This window comes from Dendrobates tinctorius, unplaced genomic scaffold (assembly GCF_039654945.1).
Source record: "Dendrobates tinctorius isolate UK_male_01 unplaced genomic scaffold, ASM3965494v1 ptg000070l, whole genome shotgun sequence".
NCBI lineage: Eukaryota > Metazoa > Chordata > Amphibia > Anura > Dendrobatidae > Dendrobates > Dendrobates tinctorius.
In genome coordinates, this window is record NW_027361738.1 from 50,165,392 (window position 1) to 50,187,185 (window position 21,794).

Sequence of the window (21,794 nt, forward strand, 5' to 3'; positions counted from 1 at the left end):
AATTGGGGCCTTAAAGAGGGGGCGGTCCAAAACTAACAGCAGCCTCCGCCCCTGACGATGACTCGTTTGAGAACCCCCAGTGCATGCTGGGATACTCAAATAGTTAAGAGTAGCAGGAATGAAAGGGACTTTCTAATTAAAGTATATTAGAAAAACAATTCGATTATTACACTAAATGGACATTTAGGAACAAAATATTAAGGGACCGCCCCTTCAATCTGGGTATAGCATAATCAGTCAGAATCACCAGATTGATTTTAGATGTTGTCTTAACATAACTTGTTAAAACTTGCAAAACCATTGTAAACACAGGCAACTTGCTCGTTATTAAAAAATCTCAATTTAATTCTATAGTTTACTGCTCGTTGCCTAGGTTATCGGCCACCCTGCTGTCTTTTCAGAGGCGGCCATTATTCTAGGCAATGATAAGCTCTTTCCATTAGCGATTATCAGCGCAAATATGAAGTGGACTTTATGGCTAGGTATGGCTGGTATTTCTGCATCTGAGAGGAGAAGAGGGGCACAAGGAAAGCGGCCTCTGCTTGCACCATCGGAAAGCTAGCATTACTGGTGTAAGCTGTCAATCCGGAGCACAGCGCCACCAGCCTCCCGCCTCGCAAGCAGGAAGACAAGGAGGTACAGGAGCAGTGCGCTTCCTAAGATCGAGGATGGGGAACAATGTTTTAAATGAAAGGCATAACACGCAAAGTACCTTCTGAATTCTTTAGTCCTATAATTCAACATTACAAGAAATGTTAATAGTTTAAAAAATAATTTTAGAATGACATGATAGACAAATATATATATATATATATAAATATAAGTAGATGTCATTTACAAAGACTGATCAGCTTTGTACTGTTCTAACAAGTCTTCCTCTTTCCTTATGAAGAATAAATTTCATCGAATAATCCAGGTTGGATCTTTTGCAATACTTGCATTTTCAGGGCCCAGAATAGCTGCTCCATGTGTGCACTGACCAATAGCTAAATATCTGTAAGGGACAAAAAGACACAAACATGGGGTTGATCATATATTAATGTTTTTTTTAGAATATATATTTTTTTTTACTTTGAAATATCAACAATTTTTGTGGCGTTTCAATAATAATTTCCAAAATTGGATGTTTAAAAAATGTTCCTGTGCTGAGATAATCTTATAAATGTGCCCCTGCTGTGTACGGTGTAATGGCTGTGTCTGACCGTACAGGAACATGGTCTGATCATACCACAGCTCCTGGGCAGGGGAGGAAGCAAGAGAGAGTATACAGACAGGACAACACGGGATCACAGCTGATTCTTCTTGGGAGGCAAAACATTTCACTGCCTGTTTTTAAACATGTTTTAACCCAGCTGCAATCCTGTCTGTATACTCTATTTTGCTTCCTCCCCTGCCCAGGAGCTGCGGTGTGATCAGACCATATCCCTGCACGATTAGACACAGCCATTACACCATACACAGCAGGGGCACATTTATAAGATTATCTCAGCACAGGAACATTTTCCTCCTTTTGTTTTTTATTTCAACCTCTATTGATTAGTGTTTTTTATGTGAAAATCACCTTTCAATAAAGTAGGAAGAGCAGTCTATTAAAAACAAACAAACAAAAAAAAAACCACAATGCCCCCCTCCCTCCCAAAAAAATGCTTTTTTATATCTGCGTCAAAGAAGGCTAACTCAACAAGTTTACACGAACCCCAACAGTGCAGATTATGTACCGTATATACTCGAGTATAAGCCGACCCGAGCATAAGCCGACCCCCCTAATTTTGCCACAAAAAACTGGGAGAACTTATTGACTCGAGTATAAGCCTAGGGTGGGAAATGCTCCATAGATTATTCCCCCATATGGTGTCCCCATAAGAAGCTCCATAGATTGTTCCCCCATATGCTGACCCCAGAAGAAGCTCCAGATTATTCCCCCATATGCTGCCCCCATAAGAAGCTCCATAGATTGTTCCCCCATATGCTGACCCCAGAAGAAGCTCCAGATTACCGTATTCCCCCATATGCTGCCCCTATAAGAAGCTCCATAGATTGTTACCCCATATGCTGCCCCCATGCTGCTGCTGCATGTAAAAAAAAAAAAAAAAAGACATACCTCTCCGTCGCTGGGTGTCAGGTGCCGGTGTCACTGCTGGCAGCACCTGAGATACTCACGTGTCCTGCGTCCATGGCTGCTCACCGCTATCTGCCACGTCATCAGTCAGTGACGTTCAGACTGCAGGGGGCGCGGCGCGCATTAACCACGTCACCGCGCCCTCTGCTGTCTGAAGTCACTGACCGATGACAGACAGCAGCAAGCAGCCATGGACTCAGGACAGGTGAGTATCGCTATACTTACCCGTCCTGATGCTGTGTCTTGAGCCCCCAGCTTCTCCGCGCTCTCTCTTCCTGCCTTCAGCGGTCATGTACCGCTCATTAAAACTCATGAATATGCGCATATTCATGAGTTTTAATGAGCGGCACCACGTGACCGCTGAAGGCAGGAAGAGAGAGCACGGGGAGAAGCTGGGGGCTCAAGACATAGCGTCAGGACGGGTAAGTATGACCTGACACCCCCGACCCCCCTCCGACCCCCTTTGTATATGACTCGAATATAAGATGAGAGGGGGACTTTCAGCCCAATTTTTTGGGCTGAAAATCTCGGCTTATATTCGAGTATATACGGTACATTTCTCCTACATCAAAAAAGACCTCATACGGCTAGGCAATAGTAGACAACCCCTGCCTAATCACTCCACATAAAACAAAATACAATCGTAGGAACAGCACCATTGCGAGGGGCGAGTATAGATGGCTGCGCTGCAACCAGTCACGTTACCTGCCAAGAACAGCAGCATCGACAAAGAGGTGAGAATCGATTATTCTTATTTTATATGGGGCGCTGAAGTAAAAGCAGGGGTGATCTAGTAATAGAGAACTTCTGAGGCCTGATCATTAAAGGGTTAAAGTGATTCTATGAGCAATTTACAAAAGTATCAATTGCACGTGCTGAACTTAAGGCCCGTATACTTATTGGACCAACACCAGCGGAACCTGCCGATACCGACAGTTTCGGCAGACAGGCTGATGTGTATGGGGGCGCCCCCTACAGGTGATTGTTGGGGGGAGTTAAGGATCCGGCGTGTTTAATTTCTGACTGCCAATTCTTTCGTTTAATCGAGCTAAACCTCCAGAGTTGCGGCTCTGTCAGAGAACACAGGAGAGCTCCGATGTATGGGAGAGTTAGGAAAGATCGTTTGACCTGACGGCTAGCTGAAGTGTATGGGGCACTTTAACTGGTAATCAGCTGTGGTCTGAGCACCGCTCCACCTGCATCTGTTAAAGGCGCATGATGGCGGATTAATTCAGCCATCGTGTGCGAGGAAAGACACGGGCTCAGCGTGCGAGCCAACATCAAAGGCAGAGACACGATCTTTGACAAAAATGTGAGTCAAAGTTTGTGAAGGGGTTAAGTGGAAATACAGTGACGAGTGAACCTATTGTGAACCCTTACCGTGAACGTATTCTTAGTAATGGCCACACTTACCTGCTGGCGACATTAATGAGATCAGAATGACTGACGGCAAACAACTGCTCTCGGTGCTTCTGTTTCATCTCATCTGTGATGCCGTGCAGGAAGAGATTCATACCTAAAGCATAATACAGAAGATACAGGCGATTCATGAGTGCCAGGGAATCCAGCATCAGAGGAAGGCATTACATAACGGAAGAAGCTATCCATTATGGCACGCTATATGCTAAATGTACCTCAATACATCGAGTGTTTACAGACGGTTCCTACTATCTGAATGCCACATTGTCTATTTCATCTTTCTTCTCCGCTAGATTTCTAAAACTTAATATGGACAAAACAGAATTCATCATCTTTCCTCCATCTCACTCCACTCCCCCAATAGACCTATCCAGTAAAGAAAATGGCTGCTCACTCACCCCAGTCCCACAAGCTCACTGGCTCGGGGTAACTCTCTCCTTCAAATTTTTAAAGACTGAAAAACACCAGTAAGGTCAAGAACTTCACTTATATATAACAAGGACCCTTACAGCAATTATTGGTATAGATATAGATTAAAAGCTAAACCTTTAATAAAGTCTAAATATAAGACAAGACAATATAACAACCGTGTCACCTACTGCACCCTACAATGGGGTCCTGATATCACAACCTGCCTAACAACGGAGGTTGGCACCCTAAACATTATCGAGATGGGCGCCCCCGTTCCACGGCGGCTGTACCCTAAAACTCCTAGATGACCCTGAATATGTGCCACATGTAGTCACTCAATTATTCAGAAAAGGAGTGTATAGGGGTTGCAATTTAGGTAGTTGGGTAGGCAACAATAGAAAATAATGCAAAAAAGACAAGACAATAAAGTGACATGTGCAAGTTAGAGTACCTAACTATCTGTTCCCTGTATTTATACACCTTCCTGTCAGCGGAGGTTGGCATCCTACTGGTCAGCGGAATGGCGCCCCCGCTCCACAACGGCTTACCCTTGAAATACCCTGATATAACTATTGATGGAGCAATGGGGTAACATAATATTTTTGGAATGCAAAACCATGCAAATAATCCATAATACAACAATAAACACAATTTGTTGATAAATAGAGGGGTTCTCAGATTTTGATGATGGATAGGCAAAACCTAAACGCGTTTCTCCTAACAGGATCATCAGGAGGTGAATAGTTAGATGCTGTGTGGAAAAATGACCAACCATCCCATTATATATATATATATATATATATATATATATATATATATATATATATATATACATATACATACATACATACACACACACACACACAGTAGCCAATGAATAACGCCCACTTCCTACATACCATAGAGGTCTCTGAGGCTAGATGTCACAATAGATTCAAAGCAATAGATATAAAACAGACCTCATACACACCAATTTGTGCTCTATCAACCAGAGCAAGTCCCTCATAATTGGCAAGTTAGCCAGTCATTCAATCTCATGATGAATAATTCAGAGGGATAATGCCGCCATTACCCTAGCGCCCGGCGTGCGTTCCACCACAAACCCAAGAGGCGCCCCCTGCCCGAGTAGAGTGTGCTCTGATCCCTGCTGGAATCGGCGCGCTTCTTATGCGGTAGGACTCCTGAATAGCCAAACAAATCCATCTGGCTATGGTCGATTTTGAGGCAGCAAGTCCCTTCCTGTGACCTTCAGGGAGCACGAACAGCGCATCTGACTGACGAAAGGGTGCCGTCCACGACACGTACCTCCTGAGTGCTCTCACCAGGTCCAAAGTATGAAAGGCCTTTTCCACACGGTGTACCGGTGCTGGACAAAAAGAGGGCAAGACAATATTCTCATTAATGTGAAACGAGGAAACGACTTTTGGCAAAACAAAGGAGGAGCTGGTCTAAGAACCACCTTGTCCTTGTGAAAGGTCAGAAACGGGGCTCGACAAGCTAGTGCTGCCAGCTCAGAGACCCGCCTGATTGATGTTATAGCTACCAGGAACACCACCTCCCAGGAAAGGTCTGACAAAGAGACATCCTGAAGTGGCTCAAATGGAGCTTCCTGCAGAACACTTTAGGACCAGGTTAAGGTCTCAGGTGTCCATAGGTGCCTTATAGGGAGGTACCAAGTGGGAGACCAAAGGGATGAAAGTCCTTACCTGCAAGCTGGTCGCAATCCTGCACTGAAAAAGGACAAATAAAGCCGATAACTGTCTCCTGAGAGAACTGGGGGCCAAGCCTGAGTCTGTGCCAGACTGGCGAAAAACTAAGATGTTAGGGACAGAGAATCTCAGTGGAGAATAACCGCGGCGTCGGCACCATGCAAATAAAAACTTTCCAGGTGTGGTGGTAACTTCGTGCCGAGGTAGGCTTCCAGGCGCTAACCATTGTAGCAATCACTTTGTGCCCAAACCCCGCCTGAGTCCGAATTTAAGATTCAACAGCCAAACCGTCAAGCCCAGGACCCCTAAGTTCGGAGCAGATCGGCCCCTGAGAAAGTAGATCTGGGCGTTCTGATAGTTGCCATGACACGTCGGCGAGCAACTGCACTAAATATGCATACCACGCCCGACGAGGCCAGTCTGGGGCCAGCAGAATCGCTGGCACCCCCTCTGCCTTGATCTTCTTGATGACCCTCGGTAGTGGCAGCAGGGAAAATAGGTATGGCAGGCGAAACAGGTTCCATGGCAGAACCAGCGCATCCACAGCGATTGCCTGCGGATCTCGGGACCGGGCGACCAATACGGACACCTTGGCGTTCACCCTGGAAACCATCAGATACACATCCGGTGTTCCCCACCGTTGGCAAATCTGCTGAAAGACCTCGGAGTGCAATGACTATTCCGCGGACGCAAGTCCCTGTCGGCTGAAGAAGTCTGCCACCCAGTTTTCTACACTCTGGATGTGGACCGCCGATATCACGGAGCGGTTCCTCTCGGCCCAGTGAAGAACGTGTGGGTGCCCCCTTGGTGATTTATGTAAGCCACCGTCGTGGTGTTGTCCGACTGGATCCGGACTGGACGGCCTGATAGAAGGTGATGAAAACGTTGCAGAGTAAACCGGATTGCCCATATCTCCAACAAGTTGATCGGGAGGCTTGCCTCCTGCGGCGACCACCGTCCCTGGGTCGTGTGGTGGCGAAAAACCGCTCCCCAGCCGAGGAGGCTGGCGTCGGTTGTGACCACCAGCCACTGATCTGGGGGAAAGGGTTTTCCCTGAAGAAGGGAGGAACTGGTTGGTTGTCCACCACTCTAGTGATTGTCTGACCTGAGAGGACAACTGGAATCGGTGATCGAGCGTGGACGGGTTCTTGTCCCAGGATGACAAGAGGGCGTGCTGCAGGGGGCGAATGGGGTCGCTTCCATCGCCGCCACCATTTTTCCTAGAATCCTCATGCAGGAAACGGATGGTGTGAGGGACTGGTTGGCGCAGTACCCGCACCCCCTGCCGGAGGGCTAGGGCCTTATCTCAAGGGAGAATTACCAACCCTCGGAACGTGTCAAAGACCATCCCCTAAGAAGGAAATCCTCTGGGTTAGGACAAGGGATGACTTCTATACGTTGACCAACCACCCTAAATGGGCAAGAGTATCTAGCGTGATGCTGACACTTTCCTCGTATGCCCGCCTTGAAGGGCTCTTGACCAAGAGGTCGTCTAATTAAGGCAATACGACTATGCCCCGGGAGTGCTGCCATGACCCTTGTGAACACTCTGGGGGCAGTGGCTAGCCCGAAGGGCAATGCTGCAAATTGAAAATGTAGACCGTTGATGGCGAAGGGTAGAAACTTTGATGCGGAGGGAAACTGAGGATATGCAGACAGGCGTCCTGGCTATCGACAGAGGCCAAGTACTCTTCCTCCCCACCGCCGACATAACTGAACGCAGAGACTCCCTCCGGAACGGTCTGATCCTGATAAATTTGTTCAGGAGCTTTAGTCCCAAAACGGGCCTGACCAACCAGTCCTTTTTGGGGACTGTAAACAGGTTGGAATAGAAGCAGAGTCTTCTCGTTTTCCGGTACTGGAAAGATGACTCCATTGTGGCTGAGTGAATTGATGGCTCCTAGTAGCGCCTTTGCCCGGGTATCCACCTTGGGAAGATGGGAAAGAAAAAAATCATCTTGGGGGGTTCCTGACAAATTCTATCTTGTACCCCGTGGACACCAGCTCTCTCACCCATGTGTCGAGCGCGACATTGAGCTAGGCGTGGTGAAACCAGAGTAGGCGACCGCCAACCTTGTTGGTGTCGCCTGGCAGATGCGCGGAGCCATTTGGCTGCAGATCTTTGGGACCTGGATCCTCTTGACCTGGATTGGTTAGCTCACATTCTGCCCAATGGGTTGGCTCTATATGAGACCTGTCGGTCGCTATTCTGGCTGGGGCGCCCTGACGCGGCGGAATTAGCCGCTGTTGTCCACCCGGGGTTGCGAAAGGCCCGAAAAACGCGCCTGAAACTGGTGACGAAATGGCGGTTTGACCTTTTGTTGAGGAAGAAACAACGCTCTTGCCTCCTGTGGAGTTGGAGATGAGCTGATCTAACCTCTCTCCGAACAGATGGCCACACTGGTATGGTAGCGCTGTCACTGACTTCTTTGAGGCCGAATTGGCCCGCCATGCCCTAAGCCATAGAGCTCTCCTAATGGAGGTTGCATTTTCGGCCGCAAGTGCTGCGCAGTTGGCCGCATATAAAGATGCATTGATCAAGTAGTCCCCAGCCATGGCTATTTGATTTACGATTTCTGATACTTCAGCTGGTAGGTGTATGTCTTGCAAGGCTCTATTCAACTATTCTGACCAAGAAATCATGGCCTTGGCTACCCACGTTGCTGCAAACGAGGGAGTGTTGATCCCGATGCCTCAAAACACTGAGCGAGCCAAGTTCTCTATGAGACAATCCGTGGGATCCTTAATAGAAGAACCACTAGGTACGGATAGTATTAAGTTACGTACCGGTAACGGTATTTTTCAGAAGCCCATGACAGCACCACGAGAGAGGGGATCCGCCCTATAGGAACAGGAAACCTACAGATACAAAAAGGGCGGCACCTCTCCCACGCATCAGTTGGATTACAGAGTTTGAGAGGCTACCATGGTTAGTACACAACATATGATATATACAACCTATCTACCCTATTTAACAGAATTATTTTATACCATTTCCCACATAAGGTGATTTTATGAACAATCTGCTAAAGGAGTGCACCCCTATATGTGAACAAGGGAGGGAACTAAGGGTGCTGTCATGGGCTTCCGAAAAATACCGTTACCGGTACGTAACTTAATACTTTATTCGGACTCCCATGACAGCACCACGAGAGAATTACAGAGATGTAAACTAATTTAGGGCGGGACTACAGCCTGCACCCCCCTTAGCCCGAAGGTGAGGTCTGAGGAGGCACCCATGTCTAACCGATAGTGGTTAAAAAAGGTGGAAGGAGATGACCAGGTGGCCGCCTTACATATTTGATCAATTGATACTCCAGATCTTTCCGCCCAGGATGATGCCATGGCCCGAGTGGAATGTGCCCTCAGGTTCTGTGGAGCCGGACCGCCACCTGCTGTGTAGGCAAGAGAGATAGCCTCCCTAATCCACCTTGCTAATGTGCGTTTTGATACTCTGTATCCTTTCCTGGAACCTTGGAAGGATAGGAATAATGCGTTCTCCTTCTTCCAAGGATCCGTGGCTGCTAAATATGTCAGTAAGCATCTCCTAATATCTAACGCCTGGAGTTTCTGCTCTTTAGGGTTGGTTGGATTAGGGAGGAAGGAAGGCAGAACTATCTCCTGTGTCCTGTGGAATTGTGTTAGTACCTTGGGAAGGTATGCTGGATCTGGCCTTAGGATTACTCTATCCTGTAAGAACTCTGTGTAAGGAGGCAATCTGGAAAGTGCCTGTATATCGCTCACCCTACGCGCGGATGTTATTGCTACCAGGAATGCTGTCTTAAGAGATATAATCTTTAGTGAGGCGGAATCTAAAGGTTCAAACGGACTTTCTGTCATGGCTGTAAGGACTAGGTTTAAGTCCCACGGCACGCATCTGTCTTTGTGTATAGGCCTCGATCTGGCCGCTGCTCTGATGAACCTTGCTACCCAATAATCTTTTGCAATATCAGCTGCAAACAGGGCCCCTAAGGCTGAAACTTGTACTTTTAGCGTACTTGTGGAGAGACCCAATTCGAAACCTTTCTGGAGAAATTCCAGAATATGTTTCGTGGGAATTCCATCTCTGATGTCAAAGTGAAAGGTGGACAAGAAGCGTTTCCAGGTCCTAGCATAGATATTAGTGGTGGTTAATTTTCTGCTTCTTAGGAGGGTGTCAATTAAGTTCTTGGAGAACCCTCTATCTTTTAATAGTGACCTTTCAAATACCATGCCGTCAAATGAAGTCCCGCTACTTGTGGGTGGCTGACTGGCCCCTGGTAGAGGAGATCCGGAAGGTTCGGCAGTACCCAGGGCTCGCCTACCGACATGGTCCTCAACCATGCGAACCAGGTCCTCCTGGGCCAAAAGGGGGCAATCAGTATGACTTTTGCCCGATCCTCTCTGATCTTCCTGACTACCAGAGGAAGAAGATTCAATGGTGGGAAGGCGTATGCCAGAGAAAAGTCCCATCTTATCAGTAGGGCATCCACCGCCAGGGGATTTTCCCTGGGGTTCAGAGAGCAGAACAATCATTCTTTTCTGTTTTTTCTGGTGGCAAAGAGGTCTACCTCTGGCTGACCCCATCTGCGGACAATTTGGTGGTAAATATCTTTGTTCAAAGCCCATTCTCCTTGTCTTAGAGCCTTGCGGCTTAAAAAGTCTGCTCTTACGTTGTCCTTTCCGCTGATGTGGAGCGCGGTTAAAGATAGACAATTTCTCTCTGCTATCTGGAGGAGCCGTTCTGTTATCTGCATCAGAGCGCTGGAGCGGGTTCCACCTTGGTGGTTGACATATGCTACCGCTACCTGGTTGTCCGAGTGTATCCTCACATGATGGCCCTGCAGGTAGATAATGAGTTTCTTGACTGCCCGCTCTATCGCCAATAGCTCTCTCTGATTAGATGAGATTTCAGAATCAGAATCCCACTGACCCTGTACCACCATGTCCCCCATATGGGCTCCCCAACCGAAGGAACTTGCGTCTGTGGTTATAATACGGGTTATCTGTGTTATCCAGGGCACCCCTGACGCTAGGTTCTCGCTATCAAGCCACCATCTCAGTGATGTAACAGTTGAGGGGCTTAGACACATCCGACCTTGTAAGGAGCCTCCAAGGGCCCTGCTATTAATCAAGACGTCGTTTTGAAGGGGTCTGGTATGGAACTGTGCCCACCTTACTGCTGGGATGCATGAAGTTAGAGAACCTAACAGGGACATGGCCTGTCTGAGGGTCATAGATGGATTATCCATTGCTCGAAGAACCTGCTCCTGTATCTTTTGTAATTTATCTAGTGGCAGCAGGCACCGCTGAGTCTCTGAATTTAGTATCAACCCTAAAAATTTCTGTATTTTTAAGGGCTGGAGTCGGGATTTCTCGTAGTTTAAAATCCATCCCAGGTTTTCTAACCTGGATCTAGCTTTTTCTATCTGGGATTTACAATGACCCACCGATTTTCCTACAATCAAGAAATCGTCTAAATATGGAATGATTAAGACGTCAACCTCCCGTAAGTGAGCCATAACTTCGGCCACTAACTTTGTAAAAACCCTGGGTGCTGCTGAGACCCCAAAGGGAAGGGCTCTATACTGAAAATGACACACTGTGCCCTCTACTGGAACTGCCACCCTCAGGAACTGCTGGAAGTCTGTATGGATAGGTACATGATAGTACGCCGTCTGCTGAATACAGGGGGGGCACAATCTTTTGAGGCACGCGTCCGGTAACGGGCATGCACAGAGTGCGCATTCCCTATGCTTATTTTTAGTTGTAGCTTTTTTCCCCTAGAAAAAGAAAAACACAGAAGGGGGGTCCCGTCACTGAGTGAACTTTCACGAAGATCACTTACCAGTGCCACAATCAAGTACCAGAGAACGAGGGGGATTTCTTTCGGTCGATGCTCCTGTCTGCCTGGAGGAGCTCTTACGAGTGGACTGGTCACTTCGTCCCGCATTACTGTCACGGGACACTTTCTTTTTCTGTTTGACCTGCCGAAGGTCATCCAGGGGCGGCAGTGATGTTTGCCGCTGCTGTCGCCCTTGCTTCTGCCGCTGCTCTCGATCACTTTCCATTACCACTGCTGCTGCTGTACACTGCTGCATGTAGTAACGTGGCCAAGGCAAGGTACCCTGCCAGGGTCCCGCCTAAATACCCCTCCTCCGGTCAGCAGTATCCCTGCCGCGCCCCTCCCCCCCCTTAACGGAGCTCCCTACCCCAGCTGGCGCCGGACCCCGCGCCATCGGTGTTTCCGATGGGCGCCGCCATCTTGGAATCTTCGCGCATGCGCAGTGGCGCGCTGACCCGGAAGCGCCTCCTCCGCCCGCCCCCTGACGTCACCGCTACCCCGGGAACACCGGAAGTCCCGCGGGACGCCCGGGAGCTCCGGAAGTAGCGCCCGGTCGCAGCCCCCTGCACAGCGCTGCCGATGTATCTGCGCCGCCGGAGCCGGGAACCCCCGGGGGGGGATATACTTACCGGCGGCGGCCTAATTCCGGAGACGGACATCCTCCGGACGCTGCTCCCTGCTGTACACGCCACCGCCGTGACACCCATCCTGGGCCACCGTGGCGCCTTCCAGGAGATCCGAACCAGGCCGAGGTAGGAGACCCCCTCGCTACCGGTATTGGCTGGCCGGCCTGGGATCCAGTTCTTCTGTAGGATCCCGTCCCCTCAGGAACAGGAAACCAACTGATGCGTGGGAGAGGTGCCGCCCTTTTTGTATCTGTAGGTTTCCTGTTCCTATAGGGCGGATCCCCTCTCTCGTGGTGCTGTCATGGGAGTCCGAATAAAGTAGAGCTTTCCAAACGTGACACAGGTGGATCCACCTTTGGGGATTCTGTCCACTTTTTACGGAGATCCAGGGCCAAAGGATACCTCGCCTTTGTGTCGTTGCACTATGTCCTCAAATTCAGGGTGAGTGCAAAATACTCTAGGGGGACGCTTGATTCGCTTAAATGACACCTTATGAGCCAGAGTGGAATCATCCTCAATCCCCAGCGTCTGGTTGACTGCTTCTATGAGACTGTCAACCATTTCCTGACCCCCCGGCGTATCCAGGTCAAGGGGTTCGTCCGAGTCGTAGTCCGAGCCCTGCTTGCTATCGACTGTTCGTAACGGGGAGCGAGAAGCTGAGCTCACGGATGCCGAGGCACCGGATAAACCGGGAGACGCGTGTGGGTTCGTTTCCCCCGGGTCGGCCTGGAGTGAGAGTGGCCCCTGCAGGCTGGAGGCTCCTGTAAGGTAGAGGACCCCTCTAAGACAGGCAAGCCACTGTCCCTGCCCCTATCTGGGGCCTGAAGGGACTCTATTGATCTCGTGACGTCATGGATTGCGACAGTGATAACGCCCATTCCGGGGGATCTGGTACCCTGGGCTCGGTCGCAGGGGAGGGCTCCTGGGAGCAACTGGACTCGCAGGCTTCGCATACCCGCTTGGTCTACGCCTGCGGAAAAGCGGACCGACAGGAGATGCACGGAGCGCATAAAAACATATGCGTCTTAGGTTTTCCTGACATGCTGTACCTGTCAGACCTCCGTGCTGAAAACACCGCCGGGGGAGGGCGCTCTTCGTTTCTCTTAGCGGCACTCTCTGTGGGGCTAGGGGGCACCACTTACCCCCAGTCCTGTGTTCCCTGTGTCCGGCCATCCTCCTCCGTCCAACTCAAGTAGAGGGGAGGGGAGGCCATATGAAAAAAGGACGGTGCAAGCACCCTAACTCCATCTGACCCTTTGCAGGGGTTAGGAGAGGGACCGTCCGCCGCCTTGTCGCACCGCAGTCTTAGCTTTGGTGGAACAGTGGGGCCGCACGGACTACACTTCTGCCTCTGTGCAGCCTAGGGTTTCAATACGACAGGGTGGACAGGGCTAAGGCCGGCATCATGTCCCATGGTGCAGGAGAGGATACGTGGAGGGACACTCACACGTGCTCGCCCGTTGTAGGTTGAGGGAGATCGGCCCCTTTCAATAGGGTCCGTCGCCCGTATCTCACCTCCGCCGTGGTCTGACAATATCCCACGCTGCGGGAGAGGATAAGTGGAGGGATACTCGCACGTGCTCGTCCGTTGTTGGTTTGGGGAGATTGGACCCCTTCAATGGGATCCGTCGCCCCCATCTCATCTTCATGTGAAAAAAGGACAAAAAACCCCCGTTGCGGGAGAGGATACGTGGAGGGATACTCGCACATGCTCGCCCGTTGTTGGTTTGTGGAGATCGGACCCTTTCAATAGGGTCCGTCACCCCTGTCTTATCTTCATGGGGAAAAAGAAAAAAAAAAAAAATCAGTCTGGAAACAGACAGAAGTGTGCCTCCAACAGACACTAAGCAAAAACTGGTTTCCGCCCGCAGTCGGGGCGAGGGTGTATACGGCGGAGGAGGAGCTAACCTTTTTTTTTCACTTAGTGTCAGCCTCCAGGCGGCAGTAGCATACACCCACAGTATCTGTGTCCCCCATTGAGGCAAATGAGAAAGTTAGGTACTCTAACTTGCACATGTCACTTTATTGTCTTGTCTTTTTTGCACTATTTTCTATTGTTGCCTACCCAACTACCTAAATGGCAACCCCTATACACTCCTTTTCTGAATAATTGAGTGACTACATGTGGCACATATTCAGGGTCATCTAGGAGTTTTAGGGTACAGCCGCCGTGGAACGGGGGCGCCCATCTCGATAATGTTTAGGGTGCCAACCTCCATTGTTAGGCAGTTTGTGATATCAGGACCCCATTGTAGGGTACAGTAGGTGACACAGTTGTTTGTTATATTGTGTGGTTGTTTTGTCTTATATTTAGACTTTATTAAAGGTTTAGCTTTTAATCTATATCTATACCAATAATTGCTGTAAGGGTCCTGGTTATATATAAGTGTAATTCTCTCCTTCAAGCCACACATCCAAGCCCTTTCCACATCCTGCCTGGATCCTTACATGCCTCAACCAAGAATCTGCAAAAACCCTAGTCCCTGCCCTCATCATCTCCCGCCTTGACTACTGCAACCTCCTGCTCTGTGGCTTCCCCTGTAACACTCTCGCGCCCCTCCAATCTATTCTAAACTCTGCTGCCTGACTAATCCACCTGTCCCCCGGCTATTCCCTGTCATCTCACCTCTATCCATCCCTTCACTGGCTCCCCCTTACAAATAGACTACAGTTCAAAACCCTAACTATGGCATACAAAGCCATCCACAACCTGTTTCCTCCATACATCTGTGACCTTGTCTCCCGGTACCTACCAGTACGCAACCTCCGATCCTCACAAGATCTCCTTCTCGACTCACCTCTTATTTCCTCTTCCTACAAACGCATACAAGACTTCTCCCGCGCATCCCCCCTACTCTGGAACTCTACCACAACATATCAGACTCGCCTATCGTGTAAACCTTCAAAAGGAACCTGAAGACCTACCTCTTTCGAGAAGCCTACAACCTGCAGTAACCATCAATCCACCAGACCACTGCACGACCAGCTCTACCCTCAACTACTGTATCCTCACCCATCCCTTGTAGATTGTGAGTCCTCGTGAGCAGGGTCCTCTCTCCTCCTGTACCAGTCGTGACTTGTATTGTTTAAGATTATTATACTTGTTTTTATTATGTATACCCCTCCTCACATGTAAAGCGCCATGGTAGAAATAGCACTAAAATAATAAGCAATAATAATAAATCTGAAACGGTCTTCGTCACACTGACTGTAGTTTGGAAATAGCTGGGTTTAAAAGCAGTTGTTTAATTAATTACCATAACTGACCGTATAGGAAAAGCATCAATACCTGTATGGCTTGGATTTGTCTGCCGGAATCGACGTGATAGGGTAGGTGCACACAGTCAGTAAACGCTGCGGGTTTTGACGCTGCATACATCCGCAGCATCCAGATGTTACAGCATAGTGAATGGGATTTCAAGAAATCCCATGCCCACTATGCGTGCACGGACATGCAGCACATCTTTCCAGACCGCAGCATGTCAATTTTATCACCCGTATAAATTTCACCCGTACAATGTATAGGACGCTGTGATTCTGCACGGTTCAATGAACACCTGTGGATTCACCTGCGTTCAACACACGGCAGCGCTTTGAATGTGGCGGACATCTGCTGCGTCCAAAGCGCTGCCAATTACTGACCGTGTGCACCTACCCATAGAAATGATAGGAAAGTTATCAGAGCGATTACAGAAGGTAATGTTAAAAGGGACTGTCGGCACTGGATGACTGTTCAATCCAGTTACAATGCTCAGTGCATGCTTAGCCTGGTCAATCGTTCAGTGCACCTTCCTACATTTTCAGTAGTGATGAGTGAGTATACTCGTTGCTCGGGTTTTCCCGAGCATGCTTGGGTGTCCTCCGACTATTTTGGTGTGCTCGGAGATTTAGTTTTTGTCGCCTCAGCTGAGTGATGTGCGGCTGCTAGACAGCCTGAATACATGTGGGGATTCCCTAACAAACAGGCATTCCACACATGTATTCAGCCTGTCCAGCAGCCACAAATCATGCAGCTGCATCGACAGAAAGTAAATTTCCAAGCACGCCAAAATACTCGGAGGTCACCAGAGCATGCTCGGGAAAACCCGAGCAACGAGTATACTCACTCATCACTAACATTCACCCAATTCTTTGATTGACAGCTCTGGCTTCGTAGATCCACAGAAGGGCAGAAACAGATGAAAAACAAGTAGTTTCGAAGGTGCACTGAACTTTATGGCCACATCAAGGGTGCACCGAGTGCTTGTACTTTGTCAGGAAAGAATGACTATTCAGTATCCCTTTAACTATCCAAATCAAACGCACCCTTGGTGTGGCCAAACCGTTCTGTACAACTTTCCAAACTTCTTGTTTTCCCATTGATCCCAACCCACCTCTTCTTTGATTGCCTTTCTATGGCTTCTATAAAGTTAGCGCTGTCAAAGATACATGGAAAACAAGTAGGAAGGTGCACTGAAGTGTTTGGCATGTGTGGTGTTTGATATACCAAGTGCCTGTGCTTGGTTTGAACAGTCATTTTGTGCCAACAGACTCCATTTAAAGGTAACCTGTCATTTTCTAAACAGTATCATCTGTAGGGAGGGTGTTCTAGCAAGAGGAGCTGATCAGATTGATGCATATTTTTGTAGAAAGTTTCAGTAAAACTTTGATTTTATTTATCCCTGGTGCTTGTAAGACTCCGGTGGGTGGTCTTATTCAGGATCTGACTTTTCTTTGCATTACTGTGCATGCAGAGATAGCTGTCAATCAATGACTAGGACCGCCCACTGGACTCTTATGCATACAAACACCAGGGATTTCACTGACTATAAGTTAGACCGGGGTCACACTTGTGCGTACAATGCGAGAAGCTTGCGCGAGGCTCTCACATCAACACCCGGCACTTGGGACCAGAGTGTGCGGCTGCACACTCCGGTCCGAGTGCTGGCGGCAGTGCTGGGTATTGATGCAAGTTTCTCGCATCACACTCGCAAGTGTGACCCCGGCCTTATACTGAATCTTTTCCGACAAACAGATAATTTTGTTCTGCTTCTCTATAACAGGCCTTCCCCAAATCGGAGTGCAGGTACAACTTGACAGGTTCCCTTTAAGCTCAGACTTTCTATAGTGCTTTAACATAATGGCTGTAAGAGAGGTTTGGAAACTCTGATAAAGACACCACCCACAGGAGAGGCCAGAAACTGTGCATAGAGGGTCACCAAGGCAGAAATGGTAAAACACAGCGCTTATATAAGCCGCCACTTCCTTTTGTCTTAGTGATCACTTGATCGCTGGGTGACTAATCACAAGACCAAACTGCTGGATGTAACGAGACAAGTTCGGTTCAAGGGGAAATAAGTATAAAAAAAAAAAAAAAAAATGAAAAGTCTCCAAAGACCTTTTTTTAACCTTTGGGACAGGCTTAAAAAAAAAAAAAAATGGGAAAAAGAAATAAAGCAAAACAAAACCTTCTTTTGGTGTTGTGTTCTACACGTACCTTTATCAGACGGAGCAACAGGAGAATCCACAGCTGAGAATACTGACAATTTGGCTTCGTCAAGGTCTTGTTCAGTATAGTTCCCAGACTTGGCCCAGTCTACGGCTTTCTCAAACGTGGACAGTGTGGACAGTGAATTGGGATCCCTGTAAAATGAGCAAACATGAGACTCTCCATCCAATTTATGACAGCTGAGTCTTCATGAAGTCATTTGTTATTCTTACCGATAGGAGTAAAATGTGAAAACTCCATCAAAACTCAACCTGGCCCCTCCTCCGTAGGCGCCTCCTTTTTCCCGGATCTCCCCATGGAGGAACTTTGCTGTCATTACTCGTGCAAGTAAACGAAGGCTAAAAATGTAAACAAATTTCAGAGCAGCCATATTTAATGAACAGATGTGTCTACCATTTTTTTTTTCTCTTTAGTTGGTTAAGGATTTCAATTTTCTCAGGAACCAAAAACTTTACAATTTTGCAACATACAAGCAAAACCCATGACAGGCTGTAATTCACATCGCAACCACAGGGTGGCCACACAAACTCTTAGTATAGACTTCTCGTGACAAGACATCACAAATATATAAATGCACATATACAATATAGCGCCAGTATATTCCTACAAGTTACATCCCTTATACTAATTTTACCTGGCGTAGTCATCATGCATGTAAGGCACAGTCCTAATACATTCACCAATATAATTTACTGGAAATGGCAGGGAAAAGAGCGTCTTCATCTGACAGGGTTTGAAAGTTGGGTCCTGTGAAAACAAGCGCCTTATGTTATAATGTATGACTTTTGGTTTTACCATACAAATATGCATTTAGCATTGGTACTTATATTACTGTTCCTTGCCTAGGCTGCCGGCCACCTCTGCAACCTTTTAAAAGTAAAAGGAATGGTTAGTAAGGAGGAGAGGAGCACATACAAGCCCATTGCTAAAGGCCTTGTAAGCGCTCCAGTGCCCCTGTGATCCTCTGTATTTGTAGAGGTAAAACGGCTTCTGCTTGCAGCATCGCAGAGCGCACCGTTCGGTCCAGCAGTGCAAACCAATGCCACCAATCTGAACTGTCAATCACGAGCGCACTGCTCCTTTCCAAAATGCGACAGTCTCTCACTATATTCAGTATGTGACAGTCATGCACAGGGAACACACTGTACTGGCGCAGGCTACAAACACCAGTTCAGACCATAAACCATGGTAGAAAAACTTGATAAACTGGTAGCGTACTTGCCCTGCCAGCCAACACATTAAAGAGGTTGTGTCCACTACTTTTACATTGATGATCTATCCCATCAATGCAAAACCTCTTTACGACATGACGGAAATAGAAGCATCAGTTCTGCCGGACACAGAGTAATAAATCTGGATCTTACATATAAAATCCAATCTGTAAGAGGGGATGTATTATAAGAAAATTAGCAACTTACGTGAATTAATTTTCTGGAGCTTTTGTGTGAACCATTTTGTCCAGGCGATGAAGGATTTAAATATTTCTGTGATAAATCAAATTGGATTTTATTTAAAAAATGGTCACGTGTATTAAAAACAAACATCCCAAACAATCACATTGCTGCAATTTGGCATTAGCATAACTGGGCAGCATAGTGGCTCAGTGGTTAGCATTGCTGCTTTGCAGTCCTCGGGAGGGTAAAAATCCCAAGGACAAAGACCAAGTTTGTGTGTTCTCCCTGTGTTTGCATGGGTTTCCTGCGGGTTCGCTGGTTTCCTCCCATATTCCAAAGACATCCTGATAGGGAATGTAAAGCGATGTGGAATATGATGGTGCTATATAAGATAGGTTAAAGACCGGGCACCATAGTTTGAGAGGAGACAAGTCCGATACTCCAGGCAATTGATGGGTATTTCACTGTGGGAGGTGCCCGTCAATCATCTGCAGTGGGCACTGGGAAAAACCAGATGGCGGCAGCAGTGCTGGATTCTCGTCTGTTTATGGACGCTTGACCACCAACCTATACCGTTTGAAACACAGCAACGTTCCAGAGAAAAATATACTTAGCTGCAAACCATGGGCACCGTCAGTCAGGTGACAAGTACCCTTTAAATAGCAGGTATACAGGGGGCTATGGACACTTGTCATGGAAAAATTTACTTTGTTACCGTGTGTCAAAAAGTTACACCAAGTTTCAGTCTGCAACGTTTATTCCTTAATTCATTTTCGAACCCCTTGATATGGAACTTGTAACCTGCCCCAAGTTTAAAGAACTTCTTGTTGGCTCTTCTCTCAGTAATATAGGCTGGATGTGAGTTCTGTGTGTATCAAGGGTGCTGTGGTCTTCGCTTTCTCTTATATGCAAGCACAGCCTCATTCCTGGACAGATTCCCCCTTCAACTAATCCGTTTTGTTTCTGTTCCCTCTAATGTGCTAAAAGACACAGATTCCAATGTTTTTTTTTCTTTTCTGCACTTGCACCTTATCATGGGTAAACTTTTTCAGCTGTGACTTACTTGCACTTTGCTGATATATTATTGTTGTGACCAGTGAATGACCTTATGGGACTCATAAGATTCGTGAGTTAGGGAGTTAGGCCATGTACATATCCACTTTTCTGGTACATTGCTGAACTGATTTTTTGTAACTATACACAAAAAAAAAAAAAAAGTATAATATATATATATATATATATATATATATATATATATATATATATATATATATATATATATATACACACACACACTTGTATATGGGTGCCTGACAAAGATCGTGCTGGATGAAAATCCACAATTTTTCCTTGAACTGGAGTGCTGCCTGATTTTATTTTTTATATTATACATACATACATACATACATACATACATACATACACACACACAGTACAAATAGAGATAATAGGGATTTAGTATTGGACGTTGTGCTTTACCTCAACAATATGAGGTCTGATTGCTTTGCGCTCCTTTTTATTCCGATGGATCCCAGCCAAAAAGTGTTCAACCTCCTTTGCTGCGGCAGACATCTGCTGTGGGGTGGCATTCACCGAGCACCTAGTAGGAAAGGAGACACAATGTGGTCACAACGAGAACATTCCTAAAGGACTGTCCGCCAAAAGCCTCCAGTGATTTGTACCAAAAACCTCTCTAATGACTGTCACCATATTACATGTTTCAGACACTTCGTGCACCTTGCCCCTGGCCTGCAGAAGAGACGCACGGCCCAACATGTAGGTTTAAAAAAAACTAGCGTGCAATTATAGATAATCATGCAGACCGGAATGTCCTAAAATAAGCCAGATTTATCCGTCAGCAAAAGGCACACTGATAAATGAAGCATTTAAAGAGACACTGTCGCCAGGTGAAGTGGCCAGTTTTTGCCCTCATTCTTTTCCCACTTTAGTCTTCCTTACAGCTTCAGAAATATGGGCCTTTTTACTCAATGACCATTCAAGTTGGCGTGGCTCACCAGGTACTGCAGGGGTGTGTCATTCAACTCTGCATAATTACCGTGAGCCACACCCCCTGGGTAAAGACCATGCGGAAGCACCAAATGAAAAGGCCCATATAACTGGAACCATATGGCGGATTTAAACGGAAAAAATAAATAAATAGAATATTCAGGGGAGCGGTGGGATTAAAAAGAGTATGTATAAATATATATTTTTTTTTTTAAAAAAGGAGATTTTTATTTACTCACTGTAAAATCTCTTTCTCTTAGCCTTTAATTGGGGAACACAGAACCGTGGGTGTTATGCTGCTGTCCACTAGGAGGCGACACTATGCATAATCTGAAAAAGATTAACTTTGGCTCCTCCTCTGCAGTATACACCCCTGGACGGCGTCAGCCTTCTCCAATTTTGTGCAAAAGCATTAGGAGGAATATACCAGAAACATAACCATGCCTGTAAAAAAAGGCTACTATAAACAGGCTCAAACAACAATATGAGAACCCAACCGTAACAACGGCCCGCAAGGGCAACAGGGTGGGAGCTGTGTCCCCCAATTAAAGGCTAAGAGAAAGAGATTTTACGGTGAGTACACAAAAATCTCCTTTACTCTGTCGCCTTATTGGGGGACACAGAACCGTGGGACGTCCCAAAGCAGTCCCTGGGTGGGAAGCAGTGGACGAATATTGTGCTGACAGTCCCCTAGACTTGGGGTACTGCTGCCTGCAGGACCCGTCTACCCAGGCTCGCATCCGCTGAGGACTGGGTATGCACTCTGTAGTGTTTTGTAAATGTGTGCAGGCTAGTCC

General features: G+C 47.3%; 1 protein-coding gene across 1 annotated transcript in view; it reads right to left on the reverse strand.

The window, feature by feature from the left end:
• Positions 1-709: 709 nt before the first annotated feature.
• PITRM1 (pitrilysin metallopeptidase 1) overlaps positions 710-21,794 on the reverse strand; it is a 100,686-nt gene continuing 79,601 nt past the window's right edge. The window contains exons 21-27 of the mRNA XM_073581644.1: positions 20,470-20,590; positions 19,015-19,080; positions 18,231-18,343; positions 17,809-17,934; positions 17,585-17,730; positions 3,533-3,635; positions 710-994 (exon numbers count right to left, since the gene is read on the reverse strand). Coding sequence (XP_073437745.1) covers positions 901-994; positions 3,533-3,635; positions 17,585-17,730; positions 17,809-17,934; positions 18,231-18,343; positions 19,015-19,080; positions 20,470-20,590 — 769 coding nt within the window. The 3' untranslated portion in view covers positions 710-900. The remainder of the gene's footprint in view (positions 995-3,532; positions 3,636-17,584; positions 17,731-17,808; positions 17,935-18,230; positions 18,344-19,014; positions 19,081-20,469; positions 20,591-21,794) is intronic.